At 43.6% G+C, this 22,657-nt stretch overlaps 1 protein-coding gene across 9 annotated transcripts in view; it reads left to right on the top strand.

Annotated features, from left to right (window-relative positions):
- The window catches only part of GREB1L (GREB1 like retinoic acid receptor coactivator), a 216,134-nt gene that overhangs the window by 176,245 nt on the left and 17,232 nt on the right, over nucleotides 1–22,657 (top strand). For all 9 annotated transcript variants that reach the window (XM_059724182.1, XM_014606644.3, XM_019490421.2 and 6 more), the window contains 10 exons: nucleotides 2,016–2,196; nucleotides 4,183–4,375; nucleotides 4,852–4,985; nucleotides 9,374–9,713; nucleotides 14,188–14,303; nucleotides 14,699–14,943; nucleotides 17,432–17,994; nucleotides 19,917–20,019; nucleotides 21,126–21,281; nucleotides 21,491–21,630. In XM_059724182.1, coding sequence (XP_059580165.1) covers nucleotides 2,016–2,196; nucleotides 4,183–4,375; nucleotides 4,852–4,985; nucleotides 9,374–9,713; nucleotides 14,188–14,303; nucleotides 14,699–14,943; nucleotides 17,432–17,994; nucleotides 19,917–20,019; nucleotides 21,126–21,281; nucleotides 21,491–21,630 — 2,171 coding nt within the window. The remainder of the gene's footprint in view (nucleotides 1–2,015; nucleotides 2,197–4,182; nucleotides 4,376–4,851; nucleotides 4,986–9,373; nucleotides 9,714–14,187; nucleotides 14,304–14,698; nucleotides 14,944–17,431; nucleotides 17,995–19,916; nucleotides 20,020–21,125; nucleotides 21,282–21,490; nucleotides 21,631–22,657) is intronic.

Genomic DNA, 22,657 nt, shown 5'->3' with positions numbered 1-22,657 from the left:
AGAGGTTTGCAAGACACTTCCCACACTATAAGGTATTTGTCCCAGCCTGGGGGACCATAAACACCCAGGTTGTTCAGCCAGAACTCCTTGTCTTCTCATACCATCCTTCCATAAACGTATCCAGTTTCATCTTAAAGCAAATCAGGTTTTTTGCCTACTACCTGTGGGCTTGGAATACCATTTCAAACTTGATTTTTCTGATATTCAGAAATCTTAATTTCCACTTTAAATGTATTCATAGCTAGTCTGTAGTCATTTGATTTTTGTGTCGGGCCTATTTTCAGCCTGAAAAACCCTTTTCTTTCCTAAATATTCACCCATGAATGCATTTGTAAAATAGGATCATATCCCTCTGAGTCTCCATTTAGCTATATGAGAAAAGCCAGACTCCTTTAATCTTCTTTCTTAAGAAAATGTTTTCATTCCTTTAACCATCTTAGAGGCCCTTCATTGAATTCATTTCAGTTTTAGTTCATCTTTACTGAACTGGTTACCAGATCTGCATACAGTATTCTAAATGGGGTCAAACCAATACATTATACAATGCTACTAATACCCTCCTTGTCTCTACTGCACATATCCTGCCTAGTACAACCTAGAATTGCATTAGGTTTGTTTTTTTTACTCCATTGCTGCATTACACTGGCAGCTCATGGTCATCCTATGATCAACCAGCACACCCAGGTCTCCGTCTTTCTCAGGTGTCTCCAGTCTATGTGCTCCTATATTACAACTAAAGTCCTTGTTATTGCTCATACTATTAAACCCAGATTTGTTTGTTTTTTTAAATTTAATATGCCTGTATCTACATACACTGTAACATAGGAAATGCCATGTTGACTCAATTAGTAATCTTTTTGGTCCAGTATTCTGTGACTGGAATAGCCAGAGAGAAGTAGAAGAAGGCTCATGGTGTCCTTTTTTATGGACTGATTTGGCTGTTGAGAGAGCTTTGGTGGTGTTGCAGCTGTGGTGGTCCAGGAAAAATATGGGGGGGCAAGGATTTTTGCTGGTGGTATCTTTTATTGGACCAGTAATAGTTGGGAGGGGGAGAGGCAAGCTTTTGGGTATGAAGTAAACTTCCTTAGGTGTCTTCTGAGGTCTAGACCTGAGGAATGGCACTTCATACCTGAAAGCTTGTGTCCCTCCCAGCTATACAGTTGATCCAATAAAAAAAAAATTGACTAAAAAAAAATCTCTCCTTATTGAAGGAGATATTGTCTCACATAGTCTGTCAGTGATTGTTCTGTGGCCTGAAACATCAGGATTTATGAGCTTTCTTTAAAAGTATCCTGTGTAATGTAACTGTGGATTATCTATATACATTTGTAATCCATTTTGAATCCCTTTCAACTTTTGGTCTGCAGTGTTTTATGGCAGGGAGTTCCACAGGATAGTTGGATACTATAAGTACAGGTCTTTTTTCTTCTTTTTTTTTTAACTGAGTGATTTATAGTTAGTTAAAAATCTGACAATCCAGAATAAATGTTTTACTGTGGACTGCTGTTAACAGTATTACTTGGAAACAGTTTCTATTGCAAACCAAGGAATACATTTTGTCTGCCTTATGAATAAAGGTACAGTTTGTTAGACAGTTTACAAGAACTGCACACAATATGTTGTACTTCCTGCTGTTTGGAAAAGGCTGTAGGAGGTGGCAGCAATTTTAGCTTTGTCTCAGGAAAGCAGAAAAGATTGACACAGTATTGGCAAGAAATCTGTATATTTATAAATATTTGAAGTGGTGTGGGAGGCAAAGTACCTTTTCTGTTTCTAGTGGGATATAATGCATTAGCAGAACATGGGAAAACTTGGCCTATTGTCACTGTGTAAAGCCAAGTCAGTGGAATTTTGGAGCATCTTTATGTAGGTCTGACATTTTTCTAGTAATGTTTTGACTCTCTGGAATGATCGTACATCTCTCTCTCCTGGAGAAAATCTAGAAATGGAGAAATCACTGTCACCACCAGAGTGAAAGTACACTTTCCCCCTTTTCTAATTTTTATTTTTGGCAGGTGTTCTTGTAGACTTGGGCCTTGAAGACAATGGTTCAGCCTATCAGAGGGCAGAGAAATACGTAGTGCGCCTTGACAATGAGCTCCAAGCTAAGTTTGAAATTTTTATGAGGCGGGTAAAGCAGAATCCATACACACTGTTTGTGCTGGTTCATGACAATGCTCATGTGGATTTAACAAGGTAAGTACTTTGGAATAACGAGACAAAACATTTCTTCTTTGTCTGTTCGTATGAGGGTTTTAAAACAAAATCAAAACTGTGCTGTAGGAGTTTGCTTTTACTTTGTACCTGAGCCGTTTCAGTCTATGTGAACATATATCACTTGCTTTACCCATCCTAGATATTTCTAAATTTATAATGCTGATTCAATTTAAGGCACTATAAATAGACTTAACTTGAGATTTTTAGATTCTAAAAAAAGCTCCTCCAATAGGAGATGGTCCTTCATGGTCTCTCTTCTCTTCCCTCTGCCCTCCTCAGCCTCCTCCTAACAACCTTCTCCAATTTCTTGGGGCTTTCCCAGTTTCCTTTCCTTCTCAACAGGCAGCGAGCAGAGAGAAACAACTGATGGTGTACTCCTTGCCATACAAAATGGTACTTGAGTGCTTGGAGATAAAAGAACTGCCTTTCTTCTCTATCCAAATAAGATAAGAAAAGAGAACTGTGATCCAATATTACAAAAATAGACCACTTCCCTCAGGCTCATTCCATGTTCCTGGTTAGATTAGCTAACTGGGAGGTTTCCAGTTAGCCACATTTTTTTAAACCAAAGTGTTTTGTTGTTGTTGTTGTTGTTAATGTTTTTCATTTAAATAGGTTTATTGAAAATAGAACTGATTTTTTTCTCTCAGAAACAGAGATCTCTCAAAGAGAGGGAGTTATTTGTTATCTTTTTCTGTAACAGGTGTTTCTTCTTTTTAAATGCAACCATAGTTAATTTTAAGTCAAAGATTTTTAAATTGGGAACATTGATAAAGCATCATGAGTGTGGAGGTTAACTGGCAGTGTTTGGTCTGAAAAGAAAATGCAAGCATGCAAATACATGCTGTTATGAATCCCCCTTCTCAATGGCAAGGGAATTGACAAAATGAGTTCTTGCATGAGACAACCCTTTTATTGGGAACAAGCCATACGACGGCATATTGTCAGCATCATAGGGTACAGCATATAAAGTTTGACAAGAACCTTACTGCCTGTTGGGAAGTCCAGCAAGGACATATACTGGTCAAGTCCATTTTATTCAAGCATCTCAGCTTCACCCTGATATTGTCCTGAACATAAAATTACTTATTCATGAGTATATTGTCTATCACATTGATAATAGTTTTGTGCAAAATGTTAACAATATGGAACAGTTACTTGCAACTTGCATAAACAGCAGCTAAACATGCCATCCCAACACACTGGTAATTTTCTATTAGTTACCTTTTCAAGAACAACTGATCTGTCCAAAGTATCTGTTGGTTGCAGCTTGCTCATGGACCTTTAGCCCTGTGACCACACACGTGCACTCTTGTATGCCGCTCTTGCGCGCTCTCTTATGCTCTCTCTCATGCTCTTGTGTGCTCTCTCTCACTCTCATGCTACCTCTCTCTTTCCTTTTGTTGGTAGAATTATAATATACAAAACACAGTCTATGAAGTAACCCTCAACTGAAGGAGATGAAAGCATCTTGTCAATTATTTTTTTCCCAAAAACAAATTTGTGTTTTCTCTGAGGAATTCCAGGTTTGGTCTATTGTATCCTGTAGGTCCACTGAAATAAGTGAGCACAGGGGAGTGTCCTCCTGCCTTGACTTGTGTATGTAAGGACTGGTTCTGTCTGAGGAATTCAGTTACTCACCTTCTGCAAACACATGGAACAGCTCTCTGCAGCTAAAAGACAGTTAATCTGTATTCAGCTTGTTTATAATATCCTCCCTTCTGGTACTTCTTTAAATTGGCAGGCTGATTTAGTCATATCATTGTGGGAGACTTTGCTCCATTATTTGTTTTATTTTTCTCTCTCACTCCTGAACTTTTCTCTGCAGGTCATCTAGGTGGTTTGGGCATCTCTTGCTCTTTTCAGAGAACCTATTCATCTGGAGCTATTCATCTGGAGATTTTATTTTGACCAGTTGAATTTGAAAAATACAAAATGGACATTTCATTTTTTTTATTTTTGCAGTGCCATCTCAAGTTCACTGTCACATGGGGAACCCAGTCATGGATTGGCAGATAGAGTTATTAATTGCAGAGAGGTTCTTGAGGCTTTCAATCTCCTTGTTCTTCAGGTCAGCTCCTTTCCCTACACTCTACAAACGCAGCAGTCCAGGATAAGCTCTAACAATGAGGTACACTGGATACAATTGGACAATACAGTAAGTATTTAACTGCTGAGCCTTGAATTGTAGCATCTTCTACATCTGTCAAATTCTGTTTTGTGTAACCCAGGTGTATAAACAGAAATCTTGGAGAAATCTATTTTCCAGGCTGGAATTCATTTCTTACCTGATGGGACAGTGCAAGCCCCTGACCCTTTTTCCTTGGAGCTATTGGAAATGCAACTGATATCTAGAATAAGGAACATGGTGTTTTCCTTTACCCAAGCCAGATGGTATAAGAAAGGCTAAAGCAGGCTTTGATGCAGCAAAGCACTTGTACAATAGGAATAACTTTAGGCATGTGCATGGGCCCATTAACTTCAGTAAATCTGCTCATGTGTTTCAGCTTTTGTGTGTTTAAGTATGTAGGTGGATTGCAGCCCTAGTGAAAATGTATTGACTAGAGTTTGTGGCTGTGTGACAAGTGTAAACTATCTCTGACCTTTGTTATGTTTCTGATCTCTCTGGAACAGGACGATGTGGGCAGTGAAGAAAAGCTGTATTTTGGCTTAACTGAATATAGCAAATCTCTACAATGGGGAATCACAAGTCCCCTGCTGAGATGTGATGAAACATTTGAAAAAATGGTGAACACACTCTTGGAAAGGTAAACAGTAAGAAGAGAATTTTGAACAGTGCTTAATTCTGATCCAAATACAGAAGATGGTTACAATTTTATATACTTTGGATGGAGGTATGATATCACAGTGTGATAGATACTGGTAACTGGATTGAGACTCAGCAAAAGTAAAAATAGACACATGGCGATAAATCTAGCCTCAAATAGCAGAGACCAAAAGTTAACTAACAGTTGCTTCATATCTCCTCATTTAGCACTAGACAGTCCTGTACCATAAGATATTCCTAATCAGGAAGCCTGGATGTACTGCAACATACTGAGATGAAGTAGTCTGTTGCCTATAAAAGTTAATGCCTTTCTGAACAGGATAGTAAGGACCCCTCTACACACACAGGTAGAGAGGCACAATGGCATCTACACAATTGTGCCTCCACACAATTACAATCTACACAATTGCACCTCTTGACATGCCACACGTGCATAGCAGAGGCATGATTGTGGGATCATGCATCAGATCCCATCACACCTTCTTGTTGGTGTAGGAGGAGCCCAGTATCACAATCCTGGGCTTCCCCAGCACTGCTGCAAGGCCCGCACCTCACAAAGCTCACAGCAGTGGCAAAGCTCTTCCCACTGCCCATGCTGCAAGCCCCACACCTCGTAAGGCTTGCAGCAGGTGAGCCCCACAGCTGATGTGGGCTGTGGGGCTTGCAGTGCAGGGCAGCACTTTTGACTTAGCCTGAGCAGGTGCCATGGTGTGGTTTTCTTGTTGAAATCAGATCACCTTGAATGGCATTGTGTAGTGAAGGGTGCAGACCCATCCAATGCAATGTAGACAGGGCCCTCTATGAGAATCTACTATAGCCTCCCAATGGAAGGATCTCAGCTACATGCCTATTTTATGGAGATGGGAGATTACTCCCTAGCTTGTGCCTTTTGACCTGTTGGTGAAGGGAAAGTGAGAATCAGGGGCATCTGAACCCCCCAAGACCTCTGGCCTTGGGCCTGCATGTAGGGTGCCTGCCATGGATTTGGAAGTAGCTCCAGGCTGAAGAGTTGGGGAGGTAAGGTACTTGCCAGTGGTAGCATGTTGAGGATATCGGAAGCACCAGGCTGAGGAGTTTGGGATGGTGCCACATGGATGTGAACAACTGAGCTCTGCTCAGTTGATGGAATTTGGAATGGATGTGACTGATTTTGGCCTGAGATACAAGGTTTGACTTTAAAAAAAAGTGGGAAGAATGCTGCTGCTGCTGCTGTGAGCTTCCTGAGATGTGGGGCTTGCAGCAGTGGCAGCATTTTCCCTTCTGCCCCCATTGTGAGTCCCACAGCTGCTGAGGCTTGCAGTGGTGGCATCATTCACAGTATTGTTCCTGCTGTGAGTGGGATGAGGCTTGCAGGGGGGCAGCATTTTCCCAGCTGCAAGCACCGCAGCTGATGAGGCTCACCCTGGGGGTAGCACCAGGAATGCTGCAACCACTTCAAGCCTTGTCAGCTGCAGGGTTGGCAGTGAATGGGACACCCCTGTGGCTGAGAGCTCCACAGTTGATGGGACTCCCAGCTGTAGGGGAGCACGTGGTCACACATTCCATTAATGTCATGATTGGAACAAGCTACACTACACATTTTCTGTGGTTATTTTATCATGTCATTAATTGGTTAACTGGTTAATCACACTTTTGTTGTAATGTGTAGAGGGGGCCTAAAGTGCCACTCTGCCTTGCTTTCTGCCTAACATATTCTAAGAGAAGCCAAATATGGTGAGAAGGGCAGTCATATCTTTCAAAAAATGCTGATCTCTCTACAGAGTATATTACCTATATATGTCATTTGTGATTCTGCTAACTGACCTTAATTTCTGTGTTCTATGGTAGTGTTATGTTTCCGTGCTATTTTTCCTACTAATTTTAGGTTCATTTTTTGTTGTGGGGATCATTCTGTTTTATGAAACAAGGCTCTTCAGGTGGAGCAGAGTACTGAGGTAGACAGATTGTCCAAGTTTAGCATTACTAAGGAAAAATTCAGACATTTTAGTATTTTTTTTATTAGTATCACAGTTGTAAATTTTCCTTTATTTGAGCAAAGAGTGCTTTTAAAACTTATTGGGCTAAAGACCACAGAATTATTTGCAGACCTCTTGGTACAGGCTGGTCAAAAGCAGTCAGCACAGATTTATAAAAGGGAACATCATGTTTAATAAATATGATTAAGTAATTCAAGGAATGGACAACGAATTCGTAGGGGTGAAGAAATTTATTTGTGAAAGATTTTTTTTGCTGTAGTACCACATAAGACTAGTATCTAAGGCTCAGTAGTGTTGTTTTAAATAGTGCCAAAGTGACTTAGGATTGCATGTTACACTGAAACATGATCCTCGTTCTTCTGGAGATTTTGGAAACTCCCCATATATAGGCCAAAATATAATGGAATATACATGCTAAGTTGGAGGAATGTGGAGTGTTACAGGGACTGATATGACCTACAGTCTATTCCCAGGTACAGGCAGTCCTCTGACTTACGATGCAATCGGTTCCTGAAAACCGCATCTTAAGTCGAAATACTGTAACTCGGAACCCGTTTTCCTATAGGAACAATGTTATAAAAGGGGGATTGGTTCCTTTACCACACTGGACACGGCTGCCTCAAGCTGGTAACTGTTGTGGTGGGGGTGCAGATCAACGCCCCGGAAACAAGGGTGGGATTGGGGCTGGGGCAAGGGCTGCCCAACTGGGACAGGGGGGGCATGGGGAGGGGGTGGGCAGCTTCTGCTGCTGCAGTTTACCAGTCCAGGAGCTGCTCGTCTGACAGCTCATCCGGAGGCTCTCACTGCTGTACGCTGCTGGTCTGGCAGGGCATGGCAGGGAACGTGTGCCCCCGGATCTACATGGGGCGAGTGGGGCCTGGGCTGTGCTCTGGGCAGGTGGTGGAAGGTGCTGGGAGCAGAGGCTCTGCCCTCCTGCTGCTCGCCCAGCTGGGGCGGGGCGGGGTGGAGCCATTGCACTGCCTCTGGACAAGCGGCACGCAGCAGCCTTAGCCACCCCAGTCTCCCCATGCCTCCTGGATGAGCCATGTCTTGCCTGGCTGGGCAAGCGGCAGTGGCATGGGAGGGAGGGAGTGTGCCCCCAGATCAGGGTGGGGCAGGCAGTGGAGTGGAGGCTATGGGGGAGGGGCTGCAGCTACCCTAAAATTCTCCATAGCCCCTGCCGCCTGCTCGGAGTACAGCCTGGAGCAGCCCAGGCCCCGCCTACCCTGCACAAATCTGGGGGCACACATCCGTGTGTGGCCTCCCCCAATGCTCTCCTGCCACTTGCCCAGCCAGGGCGGGTTGGCGCGGGGAGGCTGCAGCAGCTCTGGCCACTGCGCACCACTCATCCGGAGGCAGTGCAGCAGCTCCGCCGCACCCTGGCTGGACAAGCGTCAGGAGGGCATAGCCTCCTCTCCCAGAGCCTTCCACCCACTCCACACAAATCCAGGAGGGTACATGCTCCCCATACCTCCCCCAGGGGTGAGTGCAATAGCAGGTGGTAGCTGCCCGTGGTTCCATCATGCTCCTGGTAGGGTCACATTCACTGCCAGCCCCTGCCTCTGCCTCACTCCCTCCCTCACTGTGGGGGCCTCAGTCTGCTCTCCCTGTGCCCCTTTTTATCCCCACCCCCACAGACTTATTGGCTGGACACTGCTTTCCAAGCTGCATTCCTGTAAATCGGCTATTGGATTGGTGTTGGCGGATATGGCTGGTTAATCATTGGCCATCAGTATCAGCCAAGAAAATCTTTATTGGTGCACCCCTAGTTTCACATTTACTTAATATATAGTCCCATTTATTCAGATCCACTGTCATTGAATTTAGCCCCCCCAAAATATACAGGGCTGGATAGCCAAAAAGCTGAACTGTTAATTCAACTTGTTGAAACCCTGCATTAGTACATTGGTAAGTACAGCTTGATGATTTGGGTGAGTGATGTACTTTTATAGACTTACTTAAAACTTGCTTCTTCTATACAACTTTCCAGTGATGGTCCTTCAAGTTGATAGAAGGAAAAAAACCTGGGGCAGATATGAGAAATGGGCTCATCCACCTGTATTGTATGCATCTGCTGGTGCTTACTCTGTTCAAGTTGGATTGACCTCCTTCAGTAAAAACTATAGGCGAAATCCTGATCCCTCTGAAGCCTATTTATTTCAGTATTGCCAGGTCTTCATTCAAAATCTTCTCTACTTGTACAGTGCTGTGCTTACCTATGTAAAGCTCTATTTGATGCATCCAGCCTCAAGCAGAAGTTGAGAAATTCAGTTTCCATGCACTACACAGAAAATGAGCTCCTCTTTTGCCATCTGGGCCTACTTATTTCCAGATCTTCATCTGATGATTTTATTTAACATATCCACTAATGTGTAACTGTATTTCTTTAAAGGTACCCCAGGCTGCACAGCATGGTGATTCGCTGCTACCTTCTCATTCAGCAGTATTCACAAGCTTTGATGGCCCTCACAACCATGGCCTCACTTAGAGACCATAGTACACCTGAGACCCTCAGCATCATGGATGATCTCATCACTTCACCAGGAAAGGATAAAAATGGTTGTGGCCACATGCTTATTATTAGAGTTCCTTCCTTGCAGCTGGCAATGCTGGCAAAAGAGAGATTGCAAGAAGTGCGAGACAAATTGGGTCTGCAGTATCGTTTTGAGATCCTTCTTGGGAATCCTGCTTCGGAGCTCTTGGTTGCCAAGCACTTTGTGACACGGTTAAAGGTTAGCAGCAGTTGAATATTTCTGCATCCAACTACATTACCTGTGTAAATGTACAGATCTTATGTGCCTGCCTACAGATCTTATGGGTTTGTATGTTCATTCTTATGTAGAAAAAGGGGCATAATTAACAGGTATAGCACTGTGCTGGTATGGTATATTTTTGTAATCACTTTAAGGTCAGAACAGTAATTTGGCATTGTTAACCTAAGTGCAGCATGTTATCTTGCTTGCAAAACTAAACAACAGCATGAAATAATCTTTGTTAAATTCCTGATAGGTTACTTTTTTGAATCTTTGAGAGCACATCTTGCTTCTCACCAGGTGAACTAATTCTGTTTCATCTGTGTCTGTCTAGTTTGTCTTCTACTGTCCTGATAGCTGGTAAAGTATTCTCCTGGCATAGGACTACATCTTCTTTCAGTCCAATGCATGATGAAGGCCTCCTCTTCACAACTGATCTGTGCCATGCTGAACATTTTGATTAGAACTTTTATGCCTTTAGCAAGCATGGCTTTGCTAGTGCATGACATTCTTAGCCAAGGCTGTCTTCTGCAGTGAGCTTGCCAGCATTAGTGAAACTACTGGATATCAAAACTACTGGAAACAGACTGCTTTTCCTGGAATGGTTGGTGATAGTGGAAGGGCATTTTCTGGGTTAACTGGTCTGTAGTTAGCAGCACTTGGAGGGTTGTTCTCTGACTAGTTATCCTATTCGCACCCATTTTATGAGATGCGCAGTGATGTACAAATTGGAGCCCATGGGCCATATCCTTCATTTTGACCAAGGTGTACTCAGCACAGGAAAAGTGCAGGGGACATTCCCAGTCCTTACTTCTCAGACCTTGTCCCTAGGGCACATGGAGATGTAGCAAGCCCTTGCAGTACCTTCGGCAGAGTGCAACCACTGGAGAGGAAGAGGAGTGCAGGGCAGAGTCTTACCTCCCCCTGCTCTTCCTATACTCTGGTAGCAACTGCTGCTGCAGGTAAGAAGCAGGCTCACTGCACCCTGGCTGCAAGAGGGTATTCTGGCTGCCAGAATACTACTCCCCACTGGGAATCTGGGTGTCTCCGCTATGGCAGGTACAGACACACATTACCCAGCCATAGAAGCTGGGCAGCCCTGTGTCCTGTTCAGACAGGAGGGGTTGAGTGGAATAAAATTACCTTCCCCACCTCTTTCTGCTGCCGAGTTTTGTTATGGGAGGTGCAGCTCCTTGCCCGCTACCATATCTGGAGATAGGGCGGTGTGGGCAGTGAACAGGGCATGGGCATCACACCCCTTTCCCCTTGTTACACTACTGCAGATATGCTGGGAATGGGGGGTACCAAAGAGCTGCTTCCCAAGGAGCTTCCTTGCATGAAGATATTTCCTATAGGCTGTTTCTGGGCTTGTAAGAGTGATCCTAGGTTATAATTGTGCTGTGGTAATTTTTCACTGGACTCTTGTTAAACAGTTGTGCCCCCTGTAACATTGCCAGGACAGCAGCAGGGGCTAGAGTTGGGACTGGTATCAAACCCACTAAGATAGCAGGGAATCCTTGAAGCTGTGAAAAAACCCCACAATCAAGTAGAGATTGAGAAACCCCGAAGCTAGCTGTTCTCAACTCTCCCACACAAGACACAATGTCTTCTCTTCAGGTCCAACATTTGTTTTCATATTTCACATCAGATGCATGAGGAAAAAACCTATGCACTGAAGCATGCACACGTGCTCACAATTATGCACCAAAATCCTGTCTCCATTCCCAGCAGTGTACGTACCAAAAGTGTCCAAAGTTGCTCTTCTGGATGATATGTGAATGTGGCCTCTTGTGTCCAGATTAACTCTACTGAGCAAGTGCAGACCTGCTAACTGAACCTACCTGCTGAGAATAGAAGGCAGTCAGAACCATTTGCATTATTTCCAAAAATCTGCTACACACAAGCTGCAGAAATCAGTAAACTATTTGGGTGGGGAAATAAAATAGGGCTACAGTAGACCTTTGCTTATTTGAACAGCATTTATATTAACACTGAGATTATATTAATTCCCAATTTGGTCACCAGAAATTCAAGAAAAGCATATACCTCTGGATGTACAGGTTTTTTGTACCAGACTTTGTTATATTATTCTTATTGTGTTTTTAGACTGCTGTGAATGGGTTTAATTTTTATGTTCCTTTTTCTTTTTGAACAGGGGACTGTCCTGTGGGGACCTGATATGTGAGGGGTTAGTGCAGGGGCAAGCAAAATATGCCTGTGTGCCAAACCTGGCCCATGGAGCAATTTTTGCCTGACCCATAGGAGGTCCCTTGGCCCTGTCCGGCCCAGTCATGGGGGCTGCCCAGGCTGTGGCACATGCAGCTGGTCTTGTTGTCCCTAGGTGCACAGTGGGGCTGGAGTGGACTGTCAGCCAATTCCATTTCTTGCCTGCCCTGGTGGTGGGGAGCAGTGTCTAAGAGTGAGATAGGTGTCCAGGGCCAGGGAGACTCCAGCATCTTGGGGCAGTGACAGCATGGGGCTGTGTCCTGGGGCAGAGCCATGATCCGCTGCCTGCACGCCCCTGCAACGGGTGCAGGTTCCATGGGCAGGGGCACGCAGGGAGCACATTGAAGCTTTGTCCAGGCCTGGCTCTGCACTGTCACTGCCCCAAGACTCTGGTCTCTGCCCCAGCCCTGGATGCAAATCTCCCCCAGCTGCGTGCCCTGTGAAAATGGGGCTGTGACAGCACAGGGCTGGAGCCAGGGCAGGACCCTGGTTCTGCAGGCAGGGATGTGTGAGGAGTGCATTGCCTCTCTGCCCTGGCCCCACACTGTCACTATGCCGTGATCCCTGGCTCTCCATGAAGACCTGCTGGGAGCTGCACCTGGAGCCGGGTCCAGGATCTTGGGGCAATGACAGCGCGGGGCCAGGGCTGGGACAGCCACGATCTGCTCCCTGCATGCCCCTGCCCACTGAACCTGCACCAGTTGCAGGGATGTGTAGGACAGATTGTGGCTCTGCTCTGGGCTACAGCCTTGCACTGTCACTGGCCCTTGACCTGCCCAATGATCCCAGCTTCGCCTGCCCATCCCGCTCCTGAATACTGCTCCCCACCTGCCCACAGCCCCATCCCACAAAGGGAGTTTTGGTGAGTTGGGGGTGGGGAAGCAGGTGCTGACGCGGTGCACAACAGCTCCACAAAACTCCCTATGTGGCTCTTGGACCCAAATAACTGCTCACCCCTGGTCTAGTGTATAGCAGAAGAGATAAAGTGCTACCTGTAAGCCCAAGAGCTAGTCATTTGGTTTTTCACAGTGGAAAATTTTAAATATAGGACAGCATATTGAGTCATTGATCTGCTGCTGAGTCTTCCTTTTCAAGCCTGCTCCTTTGCCTGAGAAGAAATGACTCATAAGATGTGACCTTTCTGAGGTGTGGGGGAGGAGAGAGAGAGAAAATGGAGCACACAGGTGGAGAATTGACAAGCTGAGATAAAAACAACATTGTTCTTCCTGGCTTTACACGTTTGTCACAAAGGTTGCACAAATCTAAGTAATCTGTGAAGACACAAATGTGCAGGTTATATTATGACAAGGTTCCTTGGGTAAATGTGATATCTTTTATTAGACCAACTAAATAGCTGGAAAAAAATGTTCTTTGCAAGCTTTCTGGTACAAACACACTTCTTCAGGCATTTTCATATTTTTGCCAGTCTTCTCCCTCCAAAATAGTAGCACATTCTCATATCTTCAACGAGCAATTAAAACCTGTTAAGGTTTGTTTGGTTTTTTTTTTTAAATAATCATATTCATGATTCATTTGGCAAAGTAGATTTTGTGCCTCAGATGGTAAATTTCCCTGAGAGTTTTGCAAGGCTGAAGTATAGAAATATAATTCGGAACTGATTCCTGTTCATTATTAAGGCGAGGCAGATTCTTCAAATACAATAATATTCTGAACTACTAATATGTGTTAATTCAGAAAGCAGTAAGGCCTTCTATTTTTCTTTCTACTCTGAGAGAGACTTTCTTTTTTAAAAGGATATTCTGTGACTTAAACCTGCCTGCCTCTTCAAGAGGGGTGGGCGGTAAGGGGGATAAAAGTGCAGTGAAATCAGTTAGATTCTCCTGCTCAAGGTGTAGCAAGATTTTTAAGGAGCTGTACCCAACAATACAGCTGTGCTCCGCTGGAATCATTGTGCCCTGTTGCATAAAAGGGTGGAGGGAGTGTGGATAATACCCAAAGATGTTTACTGCAGGCTTTATGATTCATTGCTAATACCTCAGCCACTTGGACATTACTAACACAAAAACATGCACCTTATTATGCATTTATTGTTTGCCTAGTATTTGGCTACCTGGAAAAATGCATGCTAGTCCATAGGTTACCTTCCCTGTCAGGTGTTGATACACTGAACCATGTGCAGAGGAAAAAAATAGAATTGGAAAAGTTAAAAGCAAGTGAAAAATAAAAAAATAGAATCCATGCTTGCCTGGACATTTTCTCTTCACAGGCTTGGAGAGGCAGTGAACAGGATGACTGGGTTCCTCATACCTACCAGGATTTAGAAGGTCTACCTTGCATTGTCATTCTAACTGGCAAAGACCCTCTAGGAGAGACTTTCCCCAGGTACCATTTGAACTACTGCAATATAAATGTTGTTTTTAGAAGTTGTAATGGTTATGAGAGTAAATGTAAAGCTGTCAGAGATGCTGATACAACATGCTGATTTTGTGCAAATTTCTGAGAGAGTTTTGAAGCCTTCCTTTGGGTACAGCTTTTCTCAGCTGTATAAAAATGTGCATGTAAAAAGTAAATTGCTTGAAATGGGTTAGATATTGTGCAGTTAATTGAACAGCTGTATCAAGTATGAAGGCCCATAGTTCATGGGCTAAACTAATTTAATTTCTACTGACAGAATTGCTAATAGATGTTCTTTTAACAATTTGAATTTAATAGTGAAAGTAACTCTTTACAATCCAGAAAACCATAAAACATCCTGTTTCTTGGGTTTGCTTTTCTAGGTCATTGAAATATTGTGACCTACGACTAATTGACTCAAGCTTTTTAACTCGCACTGCCTTAGAGCAAGAAGTGGGCCTGGCATGCTGCTACGTCTCAAAAGAGGCAATTCGAGGGCCTGTTGTAGCTCTTGACCTTAGTGAGAAGGAGCACGAAAAGGCTAATGTTAGTGAAAATGACTCTGATGAACTGCTGATCGACTTGGAGAGACCCCAGAGTAATAGCAGTGCAGTTACTGGAACATCAGGTCAGTTACATGTTTTGCTATTCCCTGGAGAGTTCATCTTGATCTATCTATTGTATGAATGTAAATAAAAACCTTTTTTAAAGCATGTAGTAAAATTTCAGCCGGCAGCTGTGTTTTACTTCAGGTTGCAAGGTAAAATTTGTGTACTCGTTCCAGAGTGGAAGAGCATGTTTACACATTACAATTTGTCCCTGCTATCACTAGCAGTGATATGTTTGGGGTTAATACCCTCTGTAAGTTGCACAGCTCTAAGGTAGTACTAGAGGGTTGGCGAGTGGGGGTGTGGCTAGGACCTGACAAGTCTGCTCTATGCCTGCCCTGTTTGCCAGCTCTAGCTGCAACCCACACCCACCAGCACAGCACAGCACATGCAGAGCACACCCCCCACCAGCTCACATACACAGCCCACAGCTCACGTACCCCCATCCCGACTTGCCTTTGGCTACTGTCAAGCAGCACTGCTGGGGTGTGGGGAAGGCAGTGAGGAAGCAGCCATCCTTGACCGTGTAGGAGCCCAGGAGCTTCCCTGTCAGTTCTGGGTAGCAGCCCATAGTGCACCATATGAACATGCATCACCTCCCCCCGCACCGTCGCTCATGTGTGAGTGGTGTGCTGTGTATGCAGTTTTGTACCTTCCCTCCCTCCTCCAACAGCCTGGAAGCTCACCTCCCTAGTCACTAGTTGCTCTTCTGCTGCCCAGGCTGTCGCTGGGTGGGAGAAGCCATCGGAGTCCAGGATAACTGGACCAGAAGAAGCAGTGCCTCTTGAGATACAGGAGAACTGTGAATTGGTTGTTTGATCTCCCATGAACAATTGGAAGTTAGACTAAGTCAGATTGGTTAGCACAGCACAATATAAAATTATGCTATTTGAGGTAAGGGTTAAGACACTTAGAAGGCCCTTAACACTTCCTCATGAGCGTGACTGTGTAATCCTTCATGGTTTAAGTGCCCGTAACAATGTTTAATTGTAACGTCTAATTTCATGCTAAAACTTTCAGGTTGCATCTTTATGTTCCCAGGTTTTTCCTGACTAGAGTGAGGGGCAGGTGCTGGTTTGGGATGTTTAGATAACACAAGCTGAACCAGCTGGGACTGTTTTTGAAATGTAATTTTCTATTTATTGTATTTTGGGGAGAGACTGAAAACCTTAAAATCTTTAACAAATAAAATAAGTAGTATAAAATATTAGGAACAGCAAAATGCTCAGTAACCGTGGGATACTAAGTTTGGATATTTGCTTATTCATCTAGAACAGCAAAACTCCTGGAGCTGGCCCTAAAAATATGCATATGCAAGAGTTTGGAGAATCATTCCCTCTTTTCTGAATTTTGATAATGGATAAAATCTAGAAAATTCCCTGATGACAAATTTCCCTGCAGCCATCTTGGCCTGGTTTCCTACTGTTTATCGCACTCACCCCACCAGTTTTCCTGCTATTAATCATTTGAGTTGGACCTTTGCTTACTACTTTGTCTTCCCTTTAATATATTAACTTAAAGCTGCCTTGCCTTTCCAAATCCCAAAATGTCTCAATGTAAGAGAGAGCTTGAGAATGATCCTTATGCTCAAATGGGGGCACTACTGTTGATTTCTGTTCACTGAGAGGATTTTTCCCCTCTGGTTCTGGTGGAGAGAGCAAGTCATAGGCTCAGCTGATCTACGTCTCTAACTCAACTGATTTCAGTAGAGCTGCCTTGACTAATACCAGGTGAAGACCCGACACCACAGGGTTTAACTAAACAGAAACATTAGTGTATTAAACTTAGATCAGTTGGGTTCGTATTTTATGAGACAGGAATCTGGGTTTTCTGTTCCCAAGGGAAAAATGGAAAAAAAAAACCCCGAATTTTTCTTTTTAACGGAGAAAATGCAGATTTTAATTTTAACGGAGAAACACATGGATTTTCCACTTTTGCAAGGAGCTCAGTGCAGGCTGGCAGAGTTCCAGCCTGCAAGGGGCTGGGGGGAGCAGGAGAAGGCTGTCAGGCTGGGGGCATCATGTGCACATGGCTACCAGGGAGCTTAGAGAGAGCAGTTCCCATAGGTAAGTCAGGTAGGGTGGGAGGGGAGGGATTGAGGCCCCTATAGGGAGGTGAGAAGTGAGGGGACTGGACCTCCATCCTAGTGAGCGAAGGGGTTAGAGGGAGCTGTGATTTTCAATGATAAAAAAACCCAAAATCAAATACCAAAATGTATAGGTACTTACTTTATTTTATTATAGTGACACTGGTAGGATTCCAAAATGCTTTAAAATTGCAAATGCATCAATAAAACATTGTGTTCAACTGATACCTATATATGTATAGTGGGGTTTCATTTTAATTGTGGGTTTTGGGTTTTTTTTATTCAGAAAATACATGATTTTTTTTTTATATTGGAGTATTTGTGATTTTTAAACAGAGACAATCAGGATCCCTTCTTATGAGATTGTCTGGGTATTTTCAGGGCTTGATTGTTTCCTTTTATTTCCTGCTTTTTCCTACCAGGTTCTTTAGCTGAAAATGGTGTGAGCTCCTCCAGTGCTGCAGACAAGTCTCAGAAACAACCAGCATCCCTTAACTTTCAGCATGTAGCCCATAGTTCAGTGGATGAAGGAACTTACCCTGGCTTTACATCTGGGGAGACTCTGAAACAAGAATGTGACTCTCTGGGCAACCAGATGGCAAGCAGCACCACTTCTAAGTTCTCGTCCTCGTCCTCCGCATCCCAGACATTTCGGTGGCCTAGCCAGTCTGCCAAGGAGGGCAAGACCCTACGTGCTGCACTGCCACGCATTGTTATATTGTCTAAAGCTGCCTATTGTCTCCTTAGCTCACAGAAAAATGGGCACTTGCCTTCCTCCTCTTCTCTCTTGCCTCATGCTGATGTGTCTTGGCTGAGCTCTTTGAGGTCTGTGCTTCACAAGGACATGAATAGTGACGAACAGTCTCTCTACTACAGACAGTGGACCACAGCCAGGCAACATCATGCAGATTACAGTAATCAGGGCGAAACTGCTGGTTCCAGGAATTTCCACCCACGACGACTGCTTTTGACAGGACCCCCTCAGGTATGAGTTTTCCCCACAGTAGAGGTGGAACAAAATGTAGCTACAAACAGGGAGGACACTTTTTTCTTTTCAAGGCACATGGCAAGACACAAATGGCATTGTTTACTGGGTTTGTTTAAAGCCACACTTTGTGGTACGATGCTTCTAGAATTGATACTCATCTAAAAAATAAAGAGTTCCCTAGTTGGTTCATGGAAAGCCACTTAATGTGTGGGTTGTCACGTTTGGGGCCACATAACAAAATGAACTTAAAGTGCAGTACTTTTATGTTCAACTGGCGTAACATAATGCACACTTTTATATGTGCTCCGGGCAAGAGCTGCTCTAATTAAAGTGCTGTAGCATCTCTTGTATTAGCATCCCCACACTTCAAAATGGTGGCAGGAGTGCTTGAACTAAAGCTCATCCGACAAGCTTTAGTTCAAACGCCCCCGCCATCATTTTGAAGCTTGGGGATGCTAATACACAAGATGCAGAACCTGGCTGGAGTACAGTAAGTACTAGGGCTGTGCGAAATTTCACCAGCTGTTTTGTTTCGATGCTGTTTCAACTTGTTTCAAGCTCGAAACAGCAAAATCGAAATGAAACTAAGGGCTTCAAACCGCCTTGAAACTAAATGAGGGCAGTCGAAACATTTTGAAATGTTTCACGTTTCGAAACTCAAGCAGGGCTTGCCTGCTGGGAAACAAAGTAAGGAGAGGGAGGGGGAGGAGGGGGGAAGGACTGCTTTCATACTGACTGTGTAGCTGGCCAGTGATGTCATCTTTCCCTGAGGTCCCTTCCAATCCCAGTGCTCTGGGGGCGGGACGGAAAAACAGCATAAAAGGCAGCATTGTTTGAACTGACCTGCTTTCTGTCACCCACGTCATGAGTTTTACTTGTCAGCAGCTTGAGGTGCAGTTTCCCAGGAACCCCTGGACCTATCTCCTTGAAACTTGGCAGGCTTCATGGTCTTAGCAGGGGCTGCCATCCCCACAGTTTTCGCCCTGCTGTGCCTTAACACACACATGTGGCACAAGTTTTGCTTTCAAGAATTTGAGGTGGTTTCCCAGAAACCCCTGTTCTGTCCTTGACACTTGGCAGGCTTCGTGGCCTCAGAAGGAGCTACTGTCCCTGCAAGCTCCATCCAAATCAGGCAAGAACTGACAAAGTTATGGGCAGTTTTGTGGGTCCCCATTATAACCTGTAGGCAAAACGTCTAAACAGTGAAACAATTTTGACGAAATGAAACAGAAGAGTGGTTTTGAAATGAAACAAAACTCGAAGTGAAACACTGTCCCGTTGAAATGAAACCGTGCTGTTTCACACAGCCCTGGTAATTACCACACTCCAGCAGTCTTGATTGGGTCTGCTCTGACATGCTGGGATTACAGCGCATTGGAGCAGCCCCGCAGCACATCTGTAGGCACCCGATATGCCTCGCATACAAATCTATAGCAAGGAGAACAGTTGGGCTGTTGCTAAGGCTTGTCAAGCAGTTATTCATGAATGGTCAATGGCTAGAGCCTCACTCATGAGCTGCCCCTGTCAAGGATAGCCACCTTTTGCAGGCTATGTTCACAAGCTTTGCAGGCTGCATTTCAGGAGCCCCCTGCTCTAAGGGAGGTGGTTCTGTGTCAGGCCTGGTACACATTCCTGTCTTAATCTTCTCTCTCCAGATCTGTTTAACTTCTGCAAGACACTGATATAAAACAACTTGAAAGGTGTTGGGCCTGATTTTCAACCAGTTCCAATGGTGACATCCCACTGAAGCTGGTGCAATTGTGTAACTGAGAGCAGTATTTATTAATAGTGCACTCTTACCATATACAGACATTATTCAGGCAGGACTGGAAAGCAAAATAAGAGGAAGAAACCCAAATAGGTTAGCTGTAACTGTATTTTTCTACTCAATTTTCTGCGTTTTTCCTCCTTCGGTTTAGGTGGGAAAGACTGGCTCATACTTGCAGTTCCTCAGGATTCTCTTTCGCATGCTGATCAGGTTACTGGAGGTTGATGTGTATGATGAAGAAGAAATTAACTGTAGTAAGTATGAAGGAGTATTTTGTTGTACCTCATGCAGAAATGAGCTCTAATAAAATAAAATGAAAGTTTTTGACTGAATAAAATCATTTTGTAAATTAAAATTAACAATGTCTTGTATGTTAAATGACATATCATTAACATGTTTCTCAGGAGGTTTTTAAATACATTCTTCCTTTTTAGGGGGGTTAGATGCAATTATCCATGGACCAGCGGAATACTTTTAAGTGAAGAAATACTATATCTAGGCAGTACTGGGAAAGCAAATGAAGGCAGTAAAATTCATGCAGATGCAGTCTGTCTCTTTTGTCCTTTCTTCCTGGCTTTCATATATTTTTCTTTCCCCAGTATTGGCTCTGTCCTCGTTTAAGCCAACAAAATGAATTTTAAAAGGTTTTTTTCACTTTGCAGTTTGGGTAGTAGTTATAAGCTCATTATAAATTAGCTACCAATTTCTGTGGAAGCTTCTGTTACGTTTTAAACTTAAAAGTTGTCAGTTGGGGATGAAACCTCTGGGTAGGATCTGCTCATTATTAGGGAATACAAATCCATAACCAGGTATACTTCTTTATGGAGTAACAAACCATTACAATTGAGTTGTGTACATCTCCTAACACATGAGCCCTACAACCAAGGCACCAGCCCTGAAAAAGGGTGGTTATCTTCTATCCATTGAACAAACTAGTGTATAATTATTATCAAAGACTGGTGTAATAGAGTTAAAATGTAACTCTTTAGTTTGAAGCTGTTACAAGGATGATTAATCCTTAATGACATGAGATGAAAAAGATGGAAGCTGAGATGGAAAACTGACTGCATCACTAGTTAATTTTATCCAGTGCCTAGAGCTTTTAGTGATGGGCACCTTCCAAATACTTACAGGTGAATAAAATGGAAGCTCAGCTACTGAGACTGCTCCTTTGGTTCTCCCCTTTCTAAGGAATTTTAATTCTTTCAAATGGCATCATATTTCTCATGCCAGTTTCAGTTTGTATGTTCAACTTTTATTTTTGTTTCTGTGTATTTGTTGGCTTACAAATGCCAAGGAAACCCATTTCACCTGTTCTTTTCCATTGCTTGCACCAAATGTATGTTTTTTACTTGCACAGATCATGCAGAAAGTAGTGAAGTCACTCAGTCTAACAATGATCACTGGCCTGATATTGAAATCTTCAGTAAAATGACCTTTGACCTGAGTGTGCATGACCCCAAATACAGTTCCATAAGTCCAGTGTATGCAGAGCAACTGTCAAGAGTAAAACAAGGTCAGTAAATGTTTTTATGTTTTTATATTTTTTGCTAAGAATTAGAGGCTGACATAGGGGGTGACTAGCTGTACAGCTGAGGTGAGGTTTGACTTACAAAGTAACTGCTGATGTGCTTGGTTTTCTTTAAAATAGTTACTCAAATTACACTTGACTTGCAAGTGTATCAGTGATCTAAAAAATCTGTTGTTTATCATCTTGGTTTGCAGAAAACAATAAAGAAACTAAAATTGAGGAGCCCAGAAAAAGAGAGACAGTGTCCATGATGTTGACCAAATATGCAGCTTACAATACATTTCATCATTGTGAACAGTGCCATCAGTACATGGATATTAATCCTGCTGCACAGGTTGGTATTGGAACTTATATATATCTACGGCTTAGCATAGCATAGCATGTCTATCTGTCTGTCTACACCCAAAGGAAGGACACTTTGCACCCTTGTCCTTGCACCTTTCCCCACTATGGAGTTGATCCAATAAAAGATATCACCCAAAAGAAACTCACCAGGGGGGACCAGCAGGAATTGGAGGAGGCTCTGTTCCCCCGGGCACCATCTGGGGTTACTAGGAATAACGGCTACAAATTGTTAGAGAAAAGGTTCAGGCTGGACATCAGGAGGCATTACTTTGCAGTTAGGGCTGCCAGGCTCTGGAATGGGCTCCCAAGTGCAGGTGGTACTCTCTCCTACCTTGGGGGTCTTCAAGAGGAGGCTGGACAGATATTTGGCTGGGGTGATATGATCCTGGCACCCGTTCCTGCCCGGGGCAGGGGGTCGGACCTGATGATCTATTTAGGTCCCTTCCGACTCTAAGCACTATGATACTAAAAACCCTTGCCTCTTGCATGTTGCCTGGATTTTCATACCTGCAACAACACTCCACATCTACTAGTATGTTTTATAAGTCCTCTGCCCTATGTGATGGGAACTGAGGAAAGCTTAGCTTCTTCAAACCTTCAGAAAGGCATTTCAAAAATTATTTATATCCCTTTGTTTTGCTGGGACCCACCAGTACAAATGTGTGTAACCTGGCAGGAGCCTGAAAAATCTTCCCAATTAAGAATTTAGGGCTTTGTTCTTTAGCCACCGTGAAGCGTTTACTGAGATGTTTCTTATTGCAAGTCACTGCATTCCTCCGTGCTTGGTTTTCCAACAGCCTGTTATTAAATTGAACCAACATAGGCTTTAGCACTATGTCTATTTCACCTCTATGTGTCTAAGGCTACATGCAAACATTCAGTCTCTATTGGGAAAATTGCTGTTCTCTGGACAGAAACCAGAAGTGTACAGACAGACATTCAGGCTTTTTCTTATGGAGCAAAAATATCTACTCCAGGAACACCCAATAGCTACTCCAGAAACATTCAGGGTTAAG

Source organism: Alligator mississippiensis, chromosome 3 (genome assembly GCF_030867095.1).
Source record: "Alligator mississippiensis isolate rAllMis1 chromosome 3, rAllMis1, whole genome shotgun sequence".
Classification (NCBI taxonomy): Eukaryota; Metazoa; Chordata; order Crocodylia; family Alligatoridae; genus Alligator; species Alligator mississippiensis.
This window is presented reverse-complemented; position numbering and strand designations above follow the sequence as displayed.